This window comes from Anabrus simplex, chromosome 1 (assembly GCF_040414725.1).
Source record: "Anabrus simplex isolate iqAnaSimp1 chromosome 1, ASM4041472v1, whole genome shotgun sequence".
Taxonomy (NCBI): Eukaryota; Metazoa; Arthropoda; class Insecta; order Orthoptera; family Tettigoniidae; genus Anabrus; species Anabrus simplex.
The window spans coordinates 719,330,976-719,353,362 of record NC_090265.1 but is presented as its reverse complement, the minus strand read 5'-3'; the positions used below and the strand labels follow the sequence as shown (position 1 = coordinate 719,353,362).

The following is a 22,387-nucleotide window of genomic DNA, read 5'->3' as shown; positions in this document are numbered from 1 at the left end:
GGAGGTTGTTGGGTTATTACCATAAGTTATGATGATTGGAAAGTGGTCACTGGTGTAAGTGTCGGATAATGTGTGCCACGTGGTAATGGGAGCCATGATTGTACGGCATAGCGTAAGGTCCACAGCACTTCGTGGGGATCCAGGCGGTGCAAAACGCGTTGGTGAGCCGTCATTTAATATAAACAGATCGTGACGATTTAACATAAGTAAATTTGATCCCTTTATCGTGCCCGTTGTACACCCCCACTCAGTGTGGTGACAATTGAAGTCTCCGACAATGAAAAGGTGTTGGAATTGTTCAAATTGCTCGAAAAATTGTGACCATTGACTCCGAGTAACATAAATTTGAGGGGGACAGTATATATTCATAAAACAAGTATTACGGTGTACTATCCCTACCGCATACGTGTGTGGAATATTATAATGCAAAGTTAGCGGTATATAACTTAATGTCGTTTGTACACATGTGCCTACACCATCGAAACCATTACCATCATGGCGGAGAACCTGACAGCCTTTTAAACGGAAGGAAAATTGTGGTTGAAACCACATTTCCTGCAAAAATATAATGTTAGCCTGCGTTTCATTTATTAAAAATTGTAATTCATGTTGCTTAGAAGTGACAGTTCGACAGTTCCATTGTAAAACTCTAATCATAACAGAATGTTCATTATATGATCCCTTAATTGGTATAGTACATGATGAAGCTGTGGCTCATGGCGGTGCAAAACGCGTTGGTTAGCCGTCATTTAATATAAACAGATCGTGACGATTTAACATAAGTAAATTTGATCCCTTTATCGTGCCCGTTGTACACCCCCACTCAGTGTGGTGACAATTGAAGTCTACTCGATGATGGGATAGGGTTTACTGGGACAGGATTCTCATTTCGAAGTATGGCCATGTATCCCTGCTTATCATAGCCGGGTTCAGGTGTGGGAGGGGGTGATTGTAAAATAACTTGTGTAAACTTTCGTTTACGGGGGTTTGATGTCTGTGAAGATTGAGGATTCCTTGGTAAAGGGGGGAATTGATTTCCCTGTTGTTCAGAATAATAAACTGAAAGTGCTGTTCTAGCTTTATCTTCCTGAAAGGACAGATATTCTGTGCTCATTAGCCGTTTAATTATAACCTGATATTTGTGTTCAGGACAGTTCGGAGATCCCGTAATGTGATTCTTCTTACAATAGACACATTGCATGAATTGCTCGGTACAAGCATTAGTTTCGTGCTGCTGGGAACATTTGCCACAACGTGCATTTTTTGCCTGACATTGCCGTAACGTATGCCCATAACGCTGGCATTTGCGACAGCGGATTGGTGAAAAAATAAAGGGTTCTACTTGCATATACACCTTGTATAATGCAACATGATGTGGGAGCGTTTGAGCCCGGAATACGATTTTAAGAGAACCCGTAGGGAGATATTGTGTTTCACCACCTTGAACCACTCGACGATTGAGTCTTTACACACTTTTGACTGGTACTTCAGATACCAAATACTGGAGTATATCCTAATTAGATAGACCTGTCTCGACTCCGCGGATTATTCCGATACGCAAAACTTGCGATGAAGGGATATATGCTTTGATTTTCAGAGTTTCTAGTATAGGGCTATTCAAAAACGCGTTGGCTTGAGCAGCCGTATGGAAAGTTACTTGAATTCTGTTGCGACCTTTACGTTGGATAGATTTAACATTTAACTTTGTTTCATAGAAACGACTACCAAGAGCCTTAGGTTGTAAACTACCTATGTTCTGATCCGTCGTGGAATCCACAAATACAAAATACGGACCGTGGTGAAACTTGTTGTAATATCCCGGAGGGGATACTGCTTGTGACACCACTGATTGTTGGTTACGTTGTTTAGTATTAGAACGTGATGACATCCGTATTAAGACATTGCGAATCATTCCCAGTTGACTGAGATCCCTGCTGTTGCCTCGAATCGCTAGATGAATCAGTTACGGATTCCTCATCCATGGGTATTTCAATTTCACGATCCACTAGTAAATTAGTGCCGGACATTGCCAATGTCCCCCCACTTTCGGCAGCCATAGCTTACCACGCCGTCACCACACATATACTATGCACAAACGATCACCACTGCCGTACTCAACTAACTCGCACAAACAAGGTAGTGTATCGCACGACAAATGATATTTCCAAGTTCCTGAGATGGCTGATCGCTGATGGCTCTATGCCTTATCAAAGAGAATATAAAAAGGTGGTAAATCAATGCTCGAATCACGAGCGTTGCCTACGAGATACACAAGGCCGTAAATACAGCACACTAGACTCGTCCTCAAGATACTTCCGGCAAGTGCCGCTAGAGTCCTCTCTACTGATCTGTCTCGCCCGTCTCGCCCGTCTCGCCCGCTCATTACAGCACGTTCGAATATGAAAAACGATAAAAATTCACTAAAACAGAAGGCAGCAAACAGATAAGAGATCAAAGGTAGACCAAGAGCAATATTGTTTGACTTATTTTCTACAACGTATTTCTTACAATATGCTTAAACGAAATAAGTAATTCACGAAAGAAGCAGAGAAATCTGATAACGAGTTTGTCATTTCATACCGATTCCTTTAATTGTGCCTCAGAGTATCCGATAAGCGGATCGAGATTGCGGTCATAAATAACTTTGGGTTTAATCGCCCTTTCACCAATGATCAGCGATCCAATCTTTTCCTCCGCACATCTGATATTTTGACATTCGTATTGAAGCCGCTGTTTGGTGAAAGATGTTATGCCCGTTACGCAAATATTTAGCGTCGTTTCACCGTATTTCTCTTTTTTCTTCCCGTAAAATTAAATTTGTGTTTGCCTCTGTGGTGTAGTGGTTAGTGTGATTAGCTGTCAGCCTCGGAGGCCCGAGTTCGATTCCCGGCCCTGCCACGAAATTTGAAAAGTGGTACCGGTACGAGGGCTGGAACGGGGTCCACTCAGCCTCGGGAGGTCAACTGAGTAGAGGTCGGTTCGATCCCCCCTCAGCCATCCTGGAAGTGGTTTTCCGTGGTTTCCCACTTCTCCTCCAGGCAAATGCCAGGATAGTACCTAACTCAAGCCACGGCCGCTTCCTTGCCTGTCCTTTCAAATCTTCCTATTCTTCTACAAGGCCCCTGTTCAGCATAGCAAGTGTGGCTGCCTGGGCGAGGTACAGGTCGTCCTCCCCAGCTGTATCCCCCGACCCAAAGTCTGGTGCTCCAGGACACTAACCTTGAGCGGTAGAGGTGGAATCCCTCATTGAGTCTGAGGGAAAAACCGTCCCTAGAATGTAAACGGATGAAGAAAGAAGAAGAAAATTAAATTCGTTCTAACAGGAATAACGCTCCTAAATGACCAATTTTAGCATGATTTTCAATTTGGTTTGCTTTTTGGTCAAGTTCAGATACCGTAAAACTTTTTCTGATTTCATTACCCGTATTCTACATCTCAATTTACAGATTATGCTCTGTAATCTGGTATTTAATTTTCTCGTCCGTATATTTTTTAGATTTAAGAGAGATACTCGTAGACTTTCCTTGATATAGAAACGAGACTTGTACTCCTTTTTCGTCTGTGGATGACGTATGAAGATATGGTATGTTCATCGTTATCTGAATCTGAACTTTTACTCAATTTTGATAGCAATACATCATTTTTGGGAGCTGCACGCTTCCTGCGTTTGACATTTTCCGTTTTGTGAACAGAATACACAATGAAAACAGAAGGAAATTTGATTGATGTACTTACACTGAAATCTGTTTTATGAGAAGAATTGCTAGGTACCGGGACCTAAAGAGATCCTACTATATCACCTTGCCTAGAAAGAGTTTGCTTCCATTTCTTCCTCAAAACCGCACTCGGGAGGGAAACTTCGGTACGTTTTTTTGTGCAAGTTTCTTTACGTCGCAGCGACACAGATACAGTAGGTCTTATTGCGACGATGGTACAGGAAAGGGCTAGGAGTGGGAAGGAAGCGGCCGTGGCCTTATTTAAGGTACAGCCCTAACATTTGCCTGGTGTGAAAATGGGGAACCACGGAGAACCATCTTCAGGGCTGCCGACAGTGGGGTTCGATCACACTATCTCACGAATACTGGATACAGGCCGCACATAAGCGACTGAAGCTATCTAGCTCGGTGCTATGGAACGTCAATTTTCAAGCTTTTATTTAGTGTCATCCGAAATACAGAGAGGTACACAACAGTGCACATTCTTCTCAACCTCAAAGACACTCACCGACAGAAACAATATTCACAATAAATTGCACAAAATAAACACAGCATCACAATTACTCCGCATATCACAATGATAACGTCCGCCAAGAACAGAACGAAAACCTGACATCTAGCGGCCAAACCGTGAACACGGTCGGGTCGCTTTTTCAGCGACAAATTAGTAGCTATGTCCCGGCCTTGTATATCTTGTAGGCAACGGCATGAGCGAGTAAACAAACGACAGTCGTTACGCGTCTGTGGAATGGGGCCCACGGGCTGAACTAATGATTGCGAAAATATCTCAACAAATTTTCGTCTTTCAAGCACTATTAATTGCTGTACGACCAAGTTCCCTTCGCACGCAACGATAACGGTGTTGTGTTATGAATTTGCTATACCAACTGCATGTGTAATGCCAACCACTGCCTTCTAAACTAACCTTCCAAGAGTGAATTTTTGTTTTCACTAGTTTGCGGAGGTAGCGCGACCCATCTGACCCTATGAGATTATAGCATAGACTAACCACCCATAATTCTCTATGTACATTTGTATGTTCATATTAATTAATCATATTTTTCAGAACAGAGAAAAAATATTAACATACAGAGGAAAATGCAATGATTACATATGTAGCCACTGACCTAAAAGAAGTTAAAGTAATCTTCCTATTTTCTTATTTAACCTTGTGGTTGTCGAGGCCGCCTGGTGGCCGTGATCGTTAAGGCGCCGAAGTCTAAACAGTCTGACACCGTGGTTAGCCGGTTCGAGTCCCGTTGGTCGAAAAATGTTCACCATCAGAATGTTGGCCGGCAGGGTTGGGCGCAGTGATCATATGGAGTGAGGGCATATGCCGCTGTTGATGGTGATTCGTCCGTCGGATGGAGACGTTAATCCCTGAGCAGACCCCTTGGTGCTATTCCACAGGAGTATGCTATGTGCCGGCACCGGTTTTCACCCTTTCTCTAGTATTATATACATATATCACGCCATTCATTTCATTTCATTAACTCCTCTGATGAGGTTGACGACAGGAAGGGCATCCCATCATAAAAACCCGCCACGACAGATTCATCTCACCTCATATCCGACCCTGTAGAGAAACGGGACAATGGTTGGACAAACAAACAACCGGCTCCATGGCTAGATGGTTAGCTTTGTGGCCTTTGGTCACGGGGTTTCGGGGGTCGATGCCCGTCATCGTCAGGAATTTTAACCGCAATTGGTTAATTCCGCTGGCATGGGGGCTGGTTGTATGTGTTGTCTTCATCATCATTTCGCTCTTAAGGCTAGTTTACACGGGTAGAGTAGTGAGGCGGGTAGAGTGGATAGTAGTGTAAACGACTGGGATAGTAGCAAGTAGAGTAGAGCAGCTAGTGGGCAATAGAGTAGAGTGGGTTTCCGGTTTGGTAAAGTAACTCTACCACTATCCTTCCCCCTCCACCGGAACCGAGCTCCGAGAGCTAGCGGAAGAGGCCGAGGACGCTCGATTTTTCTGTTAGCGCGTCGGTCGACTATTTCCATATGAGTTCTGATGGTTGAGTGTACTGAGAATCTGTGCGTTTATTTGGCGGTAAAATAAAGTGGACGGAAGAAGAAACATGAAAATTTGTGGAACTTTACCGCGAGAAAGAATGTTTATGGAACATAAACAGCATTATTTACAGAAACAAGAATATGAGACGGACGGCGGAAGAGGACGATTACGAAATTGGGTAGAGAGGGTTTTGGTTTAATGGAACTTAAACAGAAAATAAATGAAAAATTACGATGTACCTACAACCAAGAACTGATGAAAATTCGTAAATCCAAGAAGTCGGAAGGTGGTGCCGCAGACATCTACCTGCCCCTCTTAAGTGATTTAGTAAAGTATATTATGCAAGGTGACACCAAAAGCTACGTATATTAGGCCTATTCATCCACAACGTAACGTTATTGCTGAGTGATATTAAGGGGAGGTAGCCTACACGTTTGGAGGTCAAACAAATGCAGGTGTATTGTCTCAGAAGAATTTTAAAAATACCTATACCTATAATAGTTTCGATGATGCAACATAAAATATAAACAAGTGTCAGCTGAATTGTCCCTTTAAATGAAGGTTTCTTAAGTTTCAGTGTTACACAGCGTGTTCATCATGTGTCTCGACGTGTTTAAGTTAGGCAAGACAATGGTACAGGACTGTGTACTTTATTTATATTAATAACATACATAGGGATCTTCTACATGTCACTTGCCATTGCCATTAATTTCCAGCAATAAAAGTAATTTCCCCAAAAAGTTGAATAATTTTCATATTTTTTTGGAATATCCAAAATAATTATTGTTTACAGTACTGTACAATGTCAGATCTTGAAGCTTAAACTCTACACCTGGGCCGTACAAGTAACGAACAAAAAAAAGGATATACGTAGATCAATAATTGGGTTATTTTGGGCGAAGAAGCTGCTACAATTTACGCTTGCGCCAGTGTACTGATGGCTATTACCAGTGGCCAAGAACTTCAGAGGCATCTCAAGCTTAACTTCCTGTGTTATTGCATCTCTCATCACTGTGTCGTGTCTTTGAATTTGCGGTGTTATAGCATCTAACAATGTCAAAATTTATTAGGCGTCAACCCAACGAGCTAGAATAACATAGAGGGGCTGTATGTCTGTCATCAGTGCTCCCTGCTTGAAGCAAGTTGATAAGGGGCAGCCATGTTAACGGCTGTCAAAACAAAGCGAATTGGCGCGAGAGCGTATGTTGAGGTAACAGGGAGATCGTGCATGCCAATTTAATTCCCTAGATTTTAAGAAGTGAAAACACAGATTCTCGCTTTCAAGAATGCCAGCCGTAAGCTCAGCGTATGGTTGTTCTAATCGGAGAAATAAAACCAAGGATATATCGTACTTTAAGTTAGTATTACTGAATTATAGTCGAGATTCTTTTTGTAATTTCCGTTTGTAATTAAATCCATTTTATAGTTTACTTAGCGAAAGTACGGATAGCCACGGTAATTATTTGTCGAATGTTGTTTCAGATTTTGTTTAAAGAACAAGGAATTAACGGAACAATGCGTTGTGAGGGTGAAAAGAGATAAATGGTATCCCACTCAATTCAGTTGCTTATGCTCTGTACATTTCCAGCCCTATTTAATTTTCATTCACATTTATAAATAAAGGAAATGGAGCGGCCACCACCAAGAAAACGTAACCACACAAAAAAATACCACTTATTTCGTTCAAACGTACACTAAGTATGGTAAATACAGTATTTTACTGCTATTTTTGAAATGTATACAGCCTTTATTGTAGATGTCTGTTGCCTTGGTTTTTAAAACTATGTCACACTTCATAATGGACAACTTTCAAGCTTACCTTTCAGCTAGTAATCCCAGTATGATATGGTAATGGGAGAAACATGATATCCCCCCTATATTATAATAAATAATTACACTAAACAATTATTGTGGTTAAGTATTCATGGGCCGCCTCTGTGGTGTACTGGTTAGCGTGAGCAGCTGCCACCCCTGGAAGCCCGGGTTCGATTCCCGGCTCCGCCACGAAATTTGAAAATGGACACGAAGGCTGGAACGGGATTCTATCAGTCTGGGGAGGACAACTGAGTAGAAGTGGGTTCGACTCCCACCTCAGCCATCCTCGAAGTGATTTTCTGTGGTTTCCCACTTCTCAGACAAATGCCGGGATGGTACCTAACTTAAGGCCACTGCCGCTTCCTTCTCGCCCACAAGGCCCCTCTTCAGCATAGCAGGTGCAGGCCTCCCTCACAGTTGTATCCCCCGACCCAATGTCTCTCGCTCCAGAACACTGTCCTTGAGGTGGTAGAGGTGGGATCCGTCGCTGAGTCCGTGGGAAAAATCAACCCGGGAGGGTAAACAGTTTAAGAAAGGAACACAGTACTCATGGGGATGCAATAATTTTAAAAATATGAACAGAATGCGGTTTCAATTTCAATCAATACTGATCTGCATTTAGGGCAGTCGCCCAGGTGGCAGATTCCGTATCTGTTGCTTTCCTAGCCTTTTCCGAAATGATTTCAAAGAAATTGGAAATTTATTGAATATCTCCCTTGGTAAGTTATTCCAATTCCTAACTCCCCTTCCTATAAATGAATATTTTCCCCAGTTTGTCCTCTTGAATTCCAACTTTATCTTCATATTGTGATCTTTCCTACCTTTATAAACGCCTTTCAAAGTTATTCGTCTACTAATGTCATTCCACGCCATCTCTCCGCTGACAGCTCGGAACATACCACTTAGTCGAGCAGCTCTTCTTCTTTCTCTCAATTCTTCCCAACCCAAACATTGCAACATTTTTGTAACGCTACTCTTTTGTCGGAAATCACTCAGAACAAATCGAGCTGCTTTTCTTTGGATTTTTTCCAGTTCTTGAATCAGGTAATCCTGGTGAGGGTCCCATACACTGGAACCATACTCTAGTTGGGGTCTTACCAGAGACTTATATGCCCTCTCCTTTACATCCTTACTACAACCCCTAAACACCCTCATAACCATGTGCAGAGATCGGTACCCTTTATTTACAATCCCATTTATGTGATTACCCCAATGAAGATCTTTCCTTATATTAACACCTAGATACTTACAATGATCCCTAAAAGGAACTTTCACCCCATCAACGCAGTAATTAAAACTGAGAGGACTTTTCCTATTTGTGAAACTCACAACCTGACTTTTAACCCCGTTTATCAACATACCATTGCCTGCTGTCCATCTCACAACATTTTCGAGATCACGTTGCAGTTGCTCACAATCTTGTAAGTTATTTATCACTCTATAGAGCAGGGCCTCTCAGGGTGCATGCGCGTGGTGCATGCACTGTGCACGGTGCAAAAGACGACTTGGATTGGTTGACCAGAGTGCAGAGCCCCCACTCCTCGATTTGGAGCAATAGCGCTTACTCTCTCTTTCCTTACGCCTCTCTCGCTCGCTCCGCCTGTCTCCCTCTCCCCCACTTGCGCCGTAGAGCTCCAAATCCGGGCTGAGTTGAGCCGAGTATAGCCGAGTAGAGCCGAGCATAGCCGAGTAGCCCAGAGACGAAGCGTTGATCCGAGCCATACCGAGCGGCACCGAGCGGTACCGATGCACAGCGCACGGAGCTCTTGCACCTCGCTCTGCACGCGTGAGATTTTGGGCGTTTGAGAGGCCCTGCTATAGAGAATAACATCATCCGCAAAAAGCCTTACCTCCGATTCCACTCCTTTACTCATATCATTTTTATATATAAGAAAACATAAAGGTCCGATAACACTGCCCTGAGGAAATCCCCTCTCAACTATTACAGGGTCAGACAAAACTTCACCTACTCTAACTCTCTGAGATCTATTTTCTAGAAATATAGCAACCCATTCAGTCACTCTTTTGTCTAGTCCAATTGCACTCATTTTCGCCCGTAGTCTCCCATGATCCACCCTATCAAATGCTTTAGACAGGTCAATCGCGATACAGTCCATTTGTCCTCCTGAATCCAAGATATCTGCTATATCTTGCTGGAATCCTACAAGTTGAGCTTCAGTGGAATAATCTTTCCTAAAACCGAATTGCCTTCTATCGAACCAGTTGTTAATTTCACAAACATGTCTAATATAATCAGAAAGAATGCCTTCCCAAAGCTTACATACAATGCATGATAAACTTACTGGCCTGTAATTTTCAGCTTTATGTCTATCACCCTTTCCTTTATACACAGGGGCTACTATAGCAACTCTCCATTCATCTGGTATAGCTCCTCCGACCAAACAATAATGAAATAAGTACTTCAGATATGGTACTATATCCCAACCCATTGTCTTTAGTAAATCCCCAGAAATCTGATCAATTCCAGCCGCTTTTCTAGTTTTCAACTTTTGTATCTTATTGTAAATGTCATTGTTATCATATGTAAATTTTATTACTTCTTTGGCCTTAGTCTCCTCCTCTATCTCGACATTATCCTTGAAACCAAAAATCTTTACATACTGCTGACTGAATACTTCTGCCTCTTGAAGATCCTCACATACACACTCCCCTTGTTCATTAATTATTCCTGGAATGTCCTTCTTGGAACCTGTTTCTGCCTTAAAATACCTATACATACCTTTCCATTTTTCACTAAAATTTGTATGACTGCCAATTATGCTTGCCATCATGTTATCCTTAGCTGCCTTCTTTGCTAGATTCAATTTTCTAGTAAGTTCCTTCAATTTCTCCTTACTTCCACAGCCATTTCTAACTCCATTTCTTTCCAGTCTGCACCGCCTTCTTAGTCTCTTTATTTCTCTATTATAATAAGGTGGGTCTTTACCATTCCTTACCACCCTTAAAGGTACAAACATGTTTTCGCATTCCTCAACAATTTCTTTAAACCCATCCCAGAGTCTGTTTACATTTTTATTTACCGTTTTCCTCCGATCATAGTTACTTTTTAGAAACTGCCTCATGCCTGCTTTATCAGCCATATGGTACTGCCTAACAGTCCTACTTTTAAGACCTTCCTTTCTAACACATTTATTTTTAACTACCACAAAAACAGCTTCATGATCACTAATACCATCTATTACTTCAGTTTCCCTATAGAGCTCATCTGGTTTTATCAGCACCACATCCAGGATATTTTTCCCTCTGGTTGGTTCCATCACTCTCTGAATCAGCTGTCCTTCCCATATTAACTTATTTGCCATTTGTTGGTCATGCTTCCTGTCGTTCTCATTTCCTTCCCAATTGACATCTGGCAAATTTAGATCTCCCGCTACAATCACATTTCTTTCCATGTCGTTTCCCACATAGCTGACTATCCTATCAAATAATTCCGAATCCACGTCAGTGCTACCCTTTCCCGATCTGTACACTCCAAATATATCAAGTTGCCTATTATCATTAGAAATGAGCCTTACACTTAGAATTTCATGTGTCTCATCTTTAACTTTTTCGTAGCTTACAAATTCTTCTTTCACCAGAATGAACACTCCCCCTCCCACCATTCATATCCTATCTCTACGATACACACTCCAGTTCCGTGAGAAAATTTCTGCATCCATTATATCATTTCTCAGCCATGATTCAACTCCTATTACAATATCTGGTAAATATATATCTATTAAATTAATTCTATTCCTTTCTTTACAATACTTCTACAGTTCAACACTAACAATTTTATGTCATCCCTACTTGATTTCCAGTTCCCTGTTCCCTTATCACCGCTCCCTAGGCCATCCCGTTTCCCTGAATGTACCTCCCTATTACCCTTCCAAACAAATTTCCTAACTTATATGTACCAGTGCGGTTTAAATGAAGGCCATCTGAGCGCAGATCCCTATCTCCTACCCACCCATTAGGATCTAGAAATTTCACTCCCAGTTTCCCACATACCCACTCCATAGTCTCATTTAAATCCCCAATCACCCTCCAGTCAGTATCCCTCCTACACAGTATTCCACTAATAACAATCTCCGCTTTCTTAAACTTCACCCGTGCTGCATTTACCAGATCCCACACATCTCCAACTATGTTTGTACTTATATCAGCTTGCCTTACGTTGTTGGTACCAAATTGAAACACTACCACGTTCTCCTTCCCCTCCTCCCTCTCTTCTACTTTCCTCAACATCAGCCTCAACCTAATTCCTGGATAACATTCTACCCTGGTTCCTTTTCCTCCACACACTTTCCTCACGTGTCTAACGATGGAATCCCCCATGACCAGAGCCTCAACCCTCCCCACCTCATCTGATCCCCTCCCCTCCTGGTCAGCCCTATCTTCTCTCACTGCTGCAGAAGCTACTTCCTCCTCCCTTTTCTCCTTCCCATGACCCTGTTCCACCTGTCTTTTCCTATCCTCTACTCTACATTTCCCTTTCCTACCTTTTCCCTTCCTCCTACTTCCACGCATCTCAGCAACCGTTCCCTGTCCCTCATCTTCCCTCTGTTGTTCCACCTGGAGTGACTCGTACCGATTTCGCACAGACACCTGTCCTGAATTCTGATCCTGAATAGAGCCCTTAGCCTGCAATCTCCTTCCCCTTAGAACATTAGACCACCTGTCTTATACAACTCCTCCCTTTCCTTCCCCTCCCTCTTGTACACCTACTGTAACCTGTACATTGTTTGAGGGAGTCCTATCTTCCTTCCTGTCTTCTGTGAGAATCCTAATTATCTCCCTCAAACTTTCCAACTCCTCCCTCATACCCCTCAATGCCTCACCACACCCACAATAAGTACACTCGCGCTCCTTAGCCATTCTTTACGGGGGAAAAGAAATAAATTAAAAAATAAAATAACTTATTTGCAAAACATAAATGAACGACGGGATATATTGTCTGGGATAGTACACAACAATAAGGTAATTAATATACGACTACACTACCATACTACTTAGTCGTGCTCTATTTTTCTTAATTCTACAACCCCTAACAGGATAAAAACTGCTGTTAATTACTGAATATCGAAAGTAATACACAAGAACTACACAATTCCAAACTGCAATTAAGCCTATCAACAGTATTTTAGTAAGAGTTTCTACGGATACCTCTACTACACCAGTACTACACAAATATTTTACAATAATAAAATAAGCACACTCAATTCTAATAGGATATTAAAACTTACTCGTATACTACTGTACAGTACACTACAGTAATTTTTAAACTACTTTCAGACATATCCTAATTACGATACCGGTACCGTACCGTAGGTCACTACTAAGCAGAACAGAAATGAAATTTGCAAGAACTACTGTACTCATAGATTACCAACGAAGCTAAATGCTTAGACAAATTATTATTAGTATTACGGTCTAATAGATACACACGAAAGATAACACACGAGGCAAGATACGGCACTATCTAAATGTACTGTATCTATACTACAATGTATATACACTACACTACACTGCGTTTGGTTAAATGCTTAAGTATCAAAATGTTTGCCGTACGCGAAGAAAAACACGAATATAACTGGCAAGATACTATCTAATATATTATACCTTATCTTCACTACAATTCTACTGAAATGTGGTTATGTGATTATTACAGCTGGTGGATTACTATTTTTTTCCGTACTCCACGGGACGGAGAAAAAAAAGTGTCCTTAATTAGGCCTGCTGAAAAATACGAGGTTGTCTACAATAATTTCTGAAATATTTCTATCAAAACTACTACTACTACTACTACTCCAGGGACTTGAACTGCAATTACCGGGATATATGAACTTTATTATTATTAGCTAACCGCTCATAAATACTGAAAGATCGAGGGAGCGAAATATAAATTACGGATACTAACTACCTACTCAGAAGTACAAATGATTGGAATACAAGGTCAGCTGATTTTTATTTATATTTACTTGACTACACTACACCCTTTGTTCACGACTGTAGCCAACTTATTGTAGGTCCCTATGATTTTAAGGCTTCCTGTCGTAAATATTTATGTCATCGTTTTTATTCTAATTTACGCTTAACCACAACAGCCAAGCAGGGTAACGCTCTTGTTCCGATTTCGAGGCCTATTCGTATGCCACTACGCGATGATTTCGAACTACCCTACAATCAACTGATCGTGATGTTGGCCTCGTGCCCAATGCGATGAAGTGGCGGTATTCGCTTTAATGCTTCAAGCTATCGGCAACGGTCTTTAATTCTCCCCCAGTGATTCTAAAATGCGTATTTTCTACACTTTTCCTTATTTAAAGGCCATGCCCCCTTGCTTGTGTGACCACAGGAAACATGGCGGACTTTCGTTCTATTAGCTTCACCCAGGCAGCGCTTCCGCCTCTCTATGTTATTCTAGCTCGTTGCGTCAACCTCATACACTTTCTGTATTCTTCTTTATACTCTGGCCCAAGTTCTCTCAGAATAAATGTTGATGCCCCGAGTGTATCTCTTCTACTAAAGGCCGGTCTCCACTGATTAACATTTAGCACCAACATGTTAAATGTTAAAAGTGTTAAATGTTAACTGGTGACACCATCAGCATGTTAAATGTTAAATGTCAAATACTGTTTCATTTAACATTGTGTCCACACTTAATAAACATGTTAAACTTAACATCCTTTGTTTATATACAGGTAGTTCATCGTATCAATTTATGGTAATACATTTAGATGGTGTCTAGTATTTTTAAATAAGGACAATGGACTCAGATGAAGAGGAATTGGCCTTTGTTATTGCCACTGTTGCAATTTAGAAAAGGAGTTTTATTAGGCACATTTCCTCCCCTCACTCTGCTCACTGCTTCAAAAGCAAACCACTTTGAAGTATAAACTTCGTCCGCTCCCGACTACCGAATTTTCTGAACTTTCTGCAATTCTCGACTGTACTGGGAGCGGAGGGACGCTAGTTTTTTTCCATTTACTCGCGGGAACAATTATAGATATTTTCGAATTCCTGGAAACTGTCTGCTTTCTTCGCTTTATATCTGCATTCCTCTGATGAGACATCCCACAAATAAGGCCTTTCTATTATATCATTAATTAAGTCCAGATAAATCTTCTTGCTCTACTCCATTCCTGACTATACATTTTAGTATAGTGCAGAGAGAACGACACACGTGCGTGTTCTTTATTTGTAGCTTATAACAAAGAGAAGGATTGTTGCGGAGTGTTGTAAATATAATCCTACTTCATGAGGAGCACGTCGTTTGCGTCGTTTAGGTTATGTGTTGGCATGGAAACATCATGGAAGTTGTCGAAGCTGTGCCGACAACGCACGAACAACGAATTGACTTGACATGTTTTCCACTTGGAGCGGAAAACACGCCAACATGTTAAAAGTGTTAACTCAACATTCTGAATAAAGATGCATAGTCAATTGGAAGACACAATCACAATCACTCTGAAAAGTGGTGGCAAAATGGGCTCTGGTTAAGACGCAGCAGGTCGTTATGCTACTTAAGGCCGGTCTCCACTGATTAACATTTAACAACAACATGTTAAATATTAAAAGTGTTGAATGTTAACTGGTGACACCATCAACATGTTAAATGTTAAATGTTGAATACTATTTCAGTTAACACTGTGTCCACACTTAATAAACATGTTAAACTTGACTTTCTTTGTTTATATATAGGTAGTTCATCATATCAATTTGCGGTAATACATTTGGGTGGTGTCTAGTATTTTCAAACAAGGAAAATGGACTCAGATGAAGAGGATTTGGCCTTTGTTATTACCACTGTTGCTTCTTGTTATGATTTAGAAATGCAGTTATTAGATACATTTTCTCCCCTCATCCTGCTCACTGCTTCAAAAGCAAACCTCTTTGAAGTATAAACTTCGTCCGCTCCCGCCTCCCGACTTTTTCTGATTTCTTTTTGGCAATACTCCACTGTACTGGGAGCGGAGGGACGCTAGTTTTTTATGCACTCGCAGGAATAATTATAGATAATTTAGAGTTCCAGGAAACTGTCGGCTTTGTTCGCTTTATCTCTGTATTCCTTTGATGAGACATCCCACAAACAAGGCCTTTCTATTATGTAATTAATTAAGTCTAAAATAATCTTGCTCCACCCCATTTCTGACTATAAATTTTAGTATAGTACAGAGAGAACGACACACGTGTGCGTACCGGTACCGCTACTGGTACTGTATTTGTAGCTTATAACAAAGAGAATGAGTGTTGCGGAGTGTTGTAACTATAATCCTGCTTCACGAGAAACACGTCGTTTGCGTCGTCTGGCTATATGTTGACATGGAAACGGCAAGGAAGTTGCCGAAGCTGTGCCAACATCTCACGAACAACGAATTGACTTGACATGTTTTCCACTTGGAGCGGAAAACACGCCAACATGTTAAAAGTGTTAACCTCAACATTCTGAGTTAACATGCAAAGTCAATTGGAAGACACAATCACAATATACATGTCAATTGTAACATGTTAAATTTAACATGTTGGTGTTAAATGTTAATCAGTGGAGACCGGCCTTTAGGTTCCAAAATGGGTAAAATATAAATATGTAAATAAATTCAGTGTTAATTTTAATCTTATACCAGTTGTATAGTATTATTTGAAGTAATTTCACATACCGTACTGTATATGAGTTGACTATGTTTGTAAGATATTATAAGTAGAATTTTGTAAACAATATAAATTTATTAAGGATGATGTGTGTGTTTAATAGAAAAAATTATTAGCGTAAATTGTATAATAATGTATTCTAGGAAAATTTTCTTCTTCTCCTGTTAATTTAAAATTTAGTGCTTGACAATAATGTATTTTAGTGTACCATTTGCCACCGAGGTAGACACCTCATTTGCAAATAAAGAGATTTTGATTTGATTTGATTTGATATACATGTCAACTGTAACATGTAACTGTAACAGTGGAGACCGGCCTTAAGGCAGACTCTTACCCATTCCGTTCTTAGCTCATTTACTTCTTCTAAAGCATCTTGCATTAATAAGTTTGCAAATGTCTTTAAACACTTCCATACTAAGTGCTTACGTCTTGACATGTTGCTAGTACTCTACTCTACTGTTTCTCTATATAAGTCTCTGGTAAGACCCCAACTAGAGTATGGTTCCAGTGTATGGGACCCTCACCAGGATTACCTGATTCAAGAATTGGAAAAAATCCAAAGAAAAGCAGCTCGATTTGTTCTGGGTGATTTCCGACAAAAGAGTAGCGTTACAAAAATGTTGCAATATTTGGGTTGGGAAGAACTGAGAGAAAGAAGAAGAGCTGCTCGACTAAGTGGTATGTTCCGAGCTGTCAGCGGAGAGATGGCGTGGAATGACATTAGTAGACGAATAGGTTTGAATGGCGTCTATAAAAGTAAGAAAGATCACAATATGAAGATAAAGTTGGAATTCAAGAGGACAAACTGGGGCAAATATTCATTTATAGGAAGGGGAGTTAGGGATTGAAATAACTTACCAAGGGAGATGTTCAATAAATTTCCAATTTCTTTGAAATCATTTCGGAAAAGGCTAGGAAAGCAACAGATACGGAATCTGCCACCTGGGCGACTGCCCTAAATGCAGATCAGTATTGATTGAGTATGAACGACACGAGTGTCAACTCTACCAGACAGTGGTAGAGTAGAGTAATGTAGCTACTCTACAATCTACTGTACCCGTGTAAACCAGCCCTTATCACGACGCGCAGGTCACCTACGGGTGTCAAATCAAAAGACCTTCATCTGACGAGCCGAACTTGTCCTGAACATTCTCGGCACAAAAAGTCATGCACCTTTTCATTAAACTTATTTCTTCTCTGTCCTCTTTGGTTTAAATTTCCTACTCTTTTCTTTTGTTTTTCTCCAGGGAGTATCTTTACTCCCTGATTTTTTCTTTCCGATTCCGGAAGTAGGGGGATTCTACTTCAATAAACATCAACATCAATCAACATGGCGGATAGAAATGAGAAGATTTTGATGGAGCTATTAAAAAAACCTGGAAACAACGTTTGTGCTGATTGTGGAAGTGAAAGTAAATGATTTGGTTAATTTTATTATATTTAATTCTGAATATATATGCTATTGTCATTTTCATGAGTCGTACTTTAGGATTTATTTACAGGGAATTTGAAACCTGATAAGTGTGTAGAGACAGATAAACATAAGATTTATTCCTATTTATCAGGATTTTGTTGCTTGATTTTAGGTTCGCTTAATTGTTGTACTGAACTATTTTTTATTTCAGAAAGCTGAGATAATATATTTCTAGGGCTTGTCATGTATCTTATTACGAATATTTTAGTTTGACAGTCTTATTATATTCGAATTGTGGACACATTATATCAGGTTCATTTTATCAAAGAGAGTACCCTATATTCATGGTTTGTTCTCTGTTCCAGATCCTGAATGGGCTTCTTATAATATAGGCATATTTGTTTGTACCCGATGTGCTGGTATTCACCGCAGTTTAGGAGCTCATATTTCGAAAATAAAGCATCTTAAGCTTGATCGTTGGGAGGACAGTCAAGTGGAGCGAATGAAGGAAGTTGGCAATAATAATGCTCATCTGAGGTATGAAGAAAGAGTCCCACCCTGTTATCGACGGCCCGTTGAAAACGATCCACAGTAAGTGTATTTGTTATAGGCACTGCTTAAATTTATTGGGGGATTTTTTAATTCCTCAAGAGAACAAGTGTGTGATTATTTTTGCTGATAACGTTCATGTTTAGACCAGTGTCTAGGCTTCTGTGAACCTGTGCTGTACAGTACTTTTGGTTTTCTGAAGAATTCTGTGGGGATGGGGTATCTTACTGATGGAATTATGTTGGTGGTGTATGTGGTTTTTGAAGTGCAAGTGCAACTAGCCAACCATCCTCTATTAACATTAATCAGACGGAGGGAGAGCCTAGAGTTTATAACATTATAAGGATGTGAAAATAATGCAAATCTTACTTGGGATTTCTGTTAGAGGAGAGATCTGTTCATTGCAATGTCTAGGAACCCACTATCCCACCCGCAGAAGTACATTTGCTTTTATAACCTAATAAAGAGCAGCACCTGCCATCGGCCATGGCTAAAGTAGCTACTTGCAATTCTCATTGGTCAATGTGAACAGAATGTGACATCATTGCCATCAGTGCTGATAAATACATTTCGTTACCAACCCCGGCTGAATAAAAGCACAAACTAAAAACACCATGTAAAGGAAACAATGTGAAATACACAACAGCAGAAATTTAATTTAATACTTAGTTAATGTAGAGGCAGATACAGACCAATCGTGTTCCACACAAAATTAGAGGCCTAGGGCTGCTTCGCGGCTTCTAATCGTCTAGACCAATGGTCTTGTCCAGATCCTATCCTAACCGTCCGCATGGCAAGAACCAGTCCAGACCAATGGTCTTGTCCAGGTCCTATCCTAACAGTCCACACAGCAAGAACCAGTTCAGACTAAATGTGTTTCCATACGAAACCAGAGGCCTAGGGCCGCTTGCAGCTTCTAACCGTCCAGACCGATGGTCTTATCCAGATCCTATCCTAACCGTCCGCATGGCAAGAACCAGTCCAGACCAATCATGTAACATTAATCACTACTACCAGCTATTGAAGCACCACTCACTCATTAGTTCCTAAGTACAGAGGTTGGCAGCACTGAGCACCGCTTGACAACATCCTTCCCGAGTGTGTAAACAAACGACAGTCGTTCCATGTCCAGCTAATGTAACGAGTACTGGGCTGTGAAAGGTAAAATTATAATATATCTTACTGACTGAATTATGTTGGTGGTGATGGTGGTTCTTGTTTTAAATGGAAGTGCAACTAGGCAGCCATCCTCTATTAAGAATAATCAGAGGGAAAATACGAGAGAGATCTGGCACTTTGAAAAATGAAGGTATCGACCAAAAAGAAAAAAAAAGATAAGGGCCAGCAAGGGCATGAAAACGAAAGACTCCCTAGGCTTCCATATGTAATAATGTCAGGGTTGAAAAGAACATGAGTTGACCGAGGGAGGTCGCATAGTATCAGGGTGAAAGTGAGGAGCCTGGCACAAGTAAGTGGAAGCAATGCCAGGGCTGAATTAAGGGCCCTGTGGTGATTTGTGTTGTCCTAGGGTGATTTCTTTTTATTTTGGTGGTTATTAGAATGACACCATGCCTTTGTCTCTTAATTTAAAGTAGATTAGGTTAGTGGCTTAACTTCAGGGCCTATAAGCAGGCGTGTTTGGGGCTGAAAGTGCCTGCAGAATTCTACAGAAGAAAACAAATGAATGAAAACATACTTTTTATGAACTGTAGATATGTCGGTGTAGTTGGTAGTGCTGGTGATTATGGAGATCTCTACATAGAATGGTTCATGAGTTAACTCAAAGCAAAGAAGAGAGACATGGAGCAAATTTTATTCTACTGACGCAATGATTTATAAAGACTGGCAAGAAGGAGGATATAAGCTCAGACACTTAAACGCTTTGCAATACATGGATTTTATTACAAATTGTGTAACTAAGAAATTCCATCAACCAGACACAGACTGCGTACGTGAACGTTGTGGTAAGAGCTGTGAACGTTATCAGACTATGATTTGTACTTGTCGGCACGAATCGCTAACATCCTTCTGAAAAGATGACTAATGTTGTGTTATTAATGTAAATTTCTTTTGGCCATTGGCTGCAATAAAATATACTGTATTATTATTAAAACATTTTTGTTACTTTCATTGATCTGTCTCTGTCTTATACTTGGCTTTGACAATATGAAAGTGACTGAGGTATGAGCGATGCTAGTAATGCCATTCCTCATGCAGCCAGTCCCTGCTATGAATGGTGTGAAACTATTGCTCATAGGGTCGGTTGGTGCATGCATTTCGGTGGGCTTGGCAGACTGATATGTAATAGCAACGGGAAACTACCTCACTCCTCATTTCCCTAGTACGCCTCTTCAGTGATGCCTAGGCCATCTATGACAGCTGATGGCGGAGCTGTTGAGGATCCAACCAGCCTTTGGGCTGATGACAAAACATACAATTTTACCTGAATGCCACTCTGCATGGGGAAGGTGTCATCCCGATGTTGTTGTAGAATGGGTTGAAAGATTGATTTTACGATTCGTTAGTAGGGTAATTGCCAAGTGGTTGAACCTGGCTACAGTTATTTTATTGTGTTAAGTCTACCACAGCTGTCTCTTGTAACATGAGCACCACTCAGTGAACTCAGCCTTCTCAGTGATGTCACTGAACTTACAATCAAAGATACGGGTATAGGATTTTCCACCTGTTCAATACAACTTCAAATGTGATATAAAAAAAGTCACATTTTATTATTAATTTTTAGGTACCGGTTTTGGCATTTTTTATGCCATCTTCAGCCTAAGGTTAAGCAAACAAGGACATTGAGTAAATTACATATACACATATACACACACAAATAAACCTTCTAAAATTCTAGCAATTCAAAATTACGTCACAACATAAACACTTGACTGTATAAAACTCTCATATGTACATCATAATAAAGTTCAGAACAAAAGGTAAAATTGATCTATGTACAGCTCTGTGCATTTCTATCACCTGGTGATGTTAAATGCTACGATTGTGTATAGAATGACAGTAGCCAATAAGTTTTTGTAAAATCTTCTGTCTAGACTCTTTATACAGAGGATTAAAATTAGAGTATTGACCTTCATGTAATATATAAAAACTTTTTGAACGTTCTACCATTAGAGATTTCAGCATATATACAATATCAGCTAAATATTTCAGAGTATTACTATAGTATAAGAGAGAAGAACATTTATTGTCCGATGTTTGTAAAGGATAGTTCCTCTATGTATTATAAATGGAAAGCCATCATAGACTGGTCGAATTTTTTAGAATCAAGTAAAAGGCTTTCATGGCTTGTATCTGGCTTAAATCTTACTGAAGTAGCTTGACTGTCAGCGTGTAAAATGGTTTTTAAATCTATATTTCAGTAGTATATTCAAACATGTGAATGACTGAGGCCGTAGGTTGACGGGTGCGAGTTCATGAGAAACGGTGTTGTCAGGTGGTCAAATGTAATTCTAGAAGGATCTTGATTCAAAATGGACGTAAAAGAAATTGAAAACTGTATCAATATGACGTAAAGGGATCAAGAAAGGAATTAGGCAATTTTAAAATAAAAACTCGCCTCAAGCACCACGTTATCGTTGAGAAGTTAAAGAGGAACTGAGGAGCGATGTGTCAGGCAACAAGCCGCACGCATCAGCAGGGAATCTGGGTGTGCCCTGTAGGTGGAGGGGGAGGAGAGGTCGCAGGAAGAGGTGAGTAAGGGTCGGGGGAGGCGTGGGTTGCGGTAGGGGTAATACGCCAGCGTGTTGCAAACTGTTTTATATATTGGTTGATCTTTTGGAATTTTAAGCTTGCTAATAACTGAAATGAGTATATCAAATAGGATAGTAGGTTTTTCGGACAGTTCATTAAGATTAAAATTAGGGTTGTAGTACTGGTCCAAACGAATGAAGCACTGCTCTGTTAGGTCTAAAAGAAGCCCTTTATTCATTACTTCGATGATATCTAAATCATTGTTGATGCCATAAAAGCTGTGTTTGTAATCATGCGTATGCTGTCCTATTGGTGAGAATCTTTTGTATTTAATGTCATTAATGTGTTCATTGTATCTGATTTTGAAGGATCTCCCTGTTTGCTCAAAATAAACGCTAGAACAGTCATTACAGTGAAATCTGTACACGCCCGACCTATCGAAAGGGTTGAGAAGGTTGACACGGCTAGAATTATGGAATGTATCAAGATTTCTGTTGTTGATTTAAAGGC

General features: G+C 40.4%; 1 protein-coding gene across 2 annotated transcripts in view; it reads left to right on the top strand.

Moving 5' to 3' along the window:
• Positions 1-17,506: 17,506 nt before the first annotated feature.
• LOC136857409 (arf-GAP with dual PH domain-containing protein 1) overlaps positions 17,507-22,387 on the top strand; it is an 86,566-nt gene continuing 81,685 nt past the window's right edge. For both annotated transcript variants that reach the window (XM_067136059.2, XM_067136058.2), the window contains exons 1-2: positions 17,507-17,615; positions 17,983-18,208. In XM_067136059.2, coding sequence (XP_066992160.1) covers positions 17,534-17,615; positions 17,983-18,208 — 308 coding nt within the window. In that variant the 5' untranslated portion in view covers positions 17,507-17,533. The remainder of the gene's footprint in view (positions 17,616-17,982; positions 18,209-22,387) is intronic.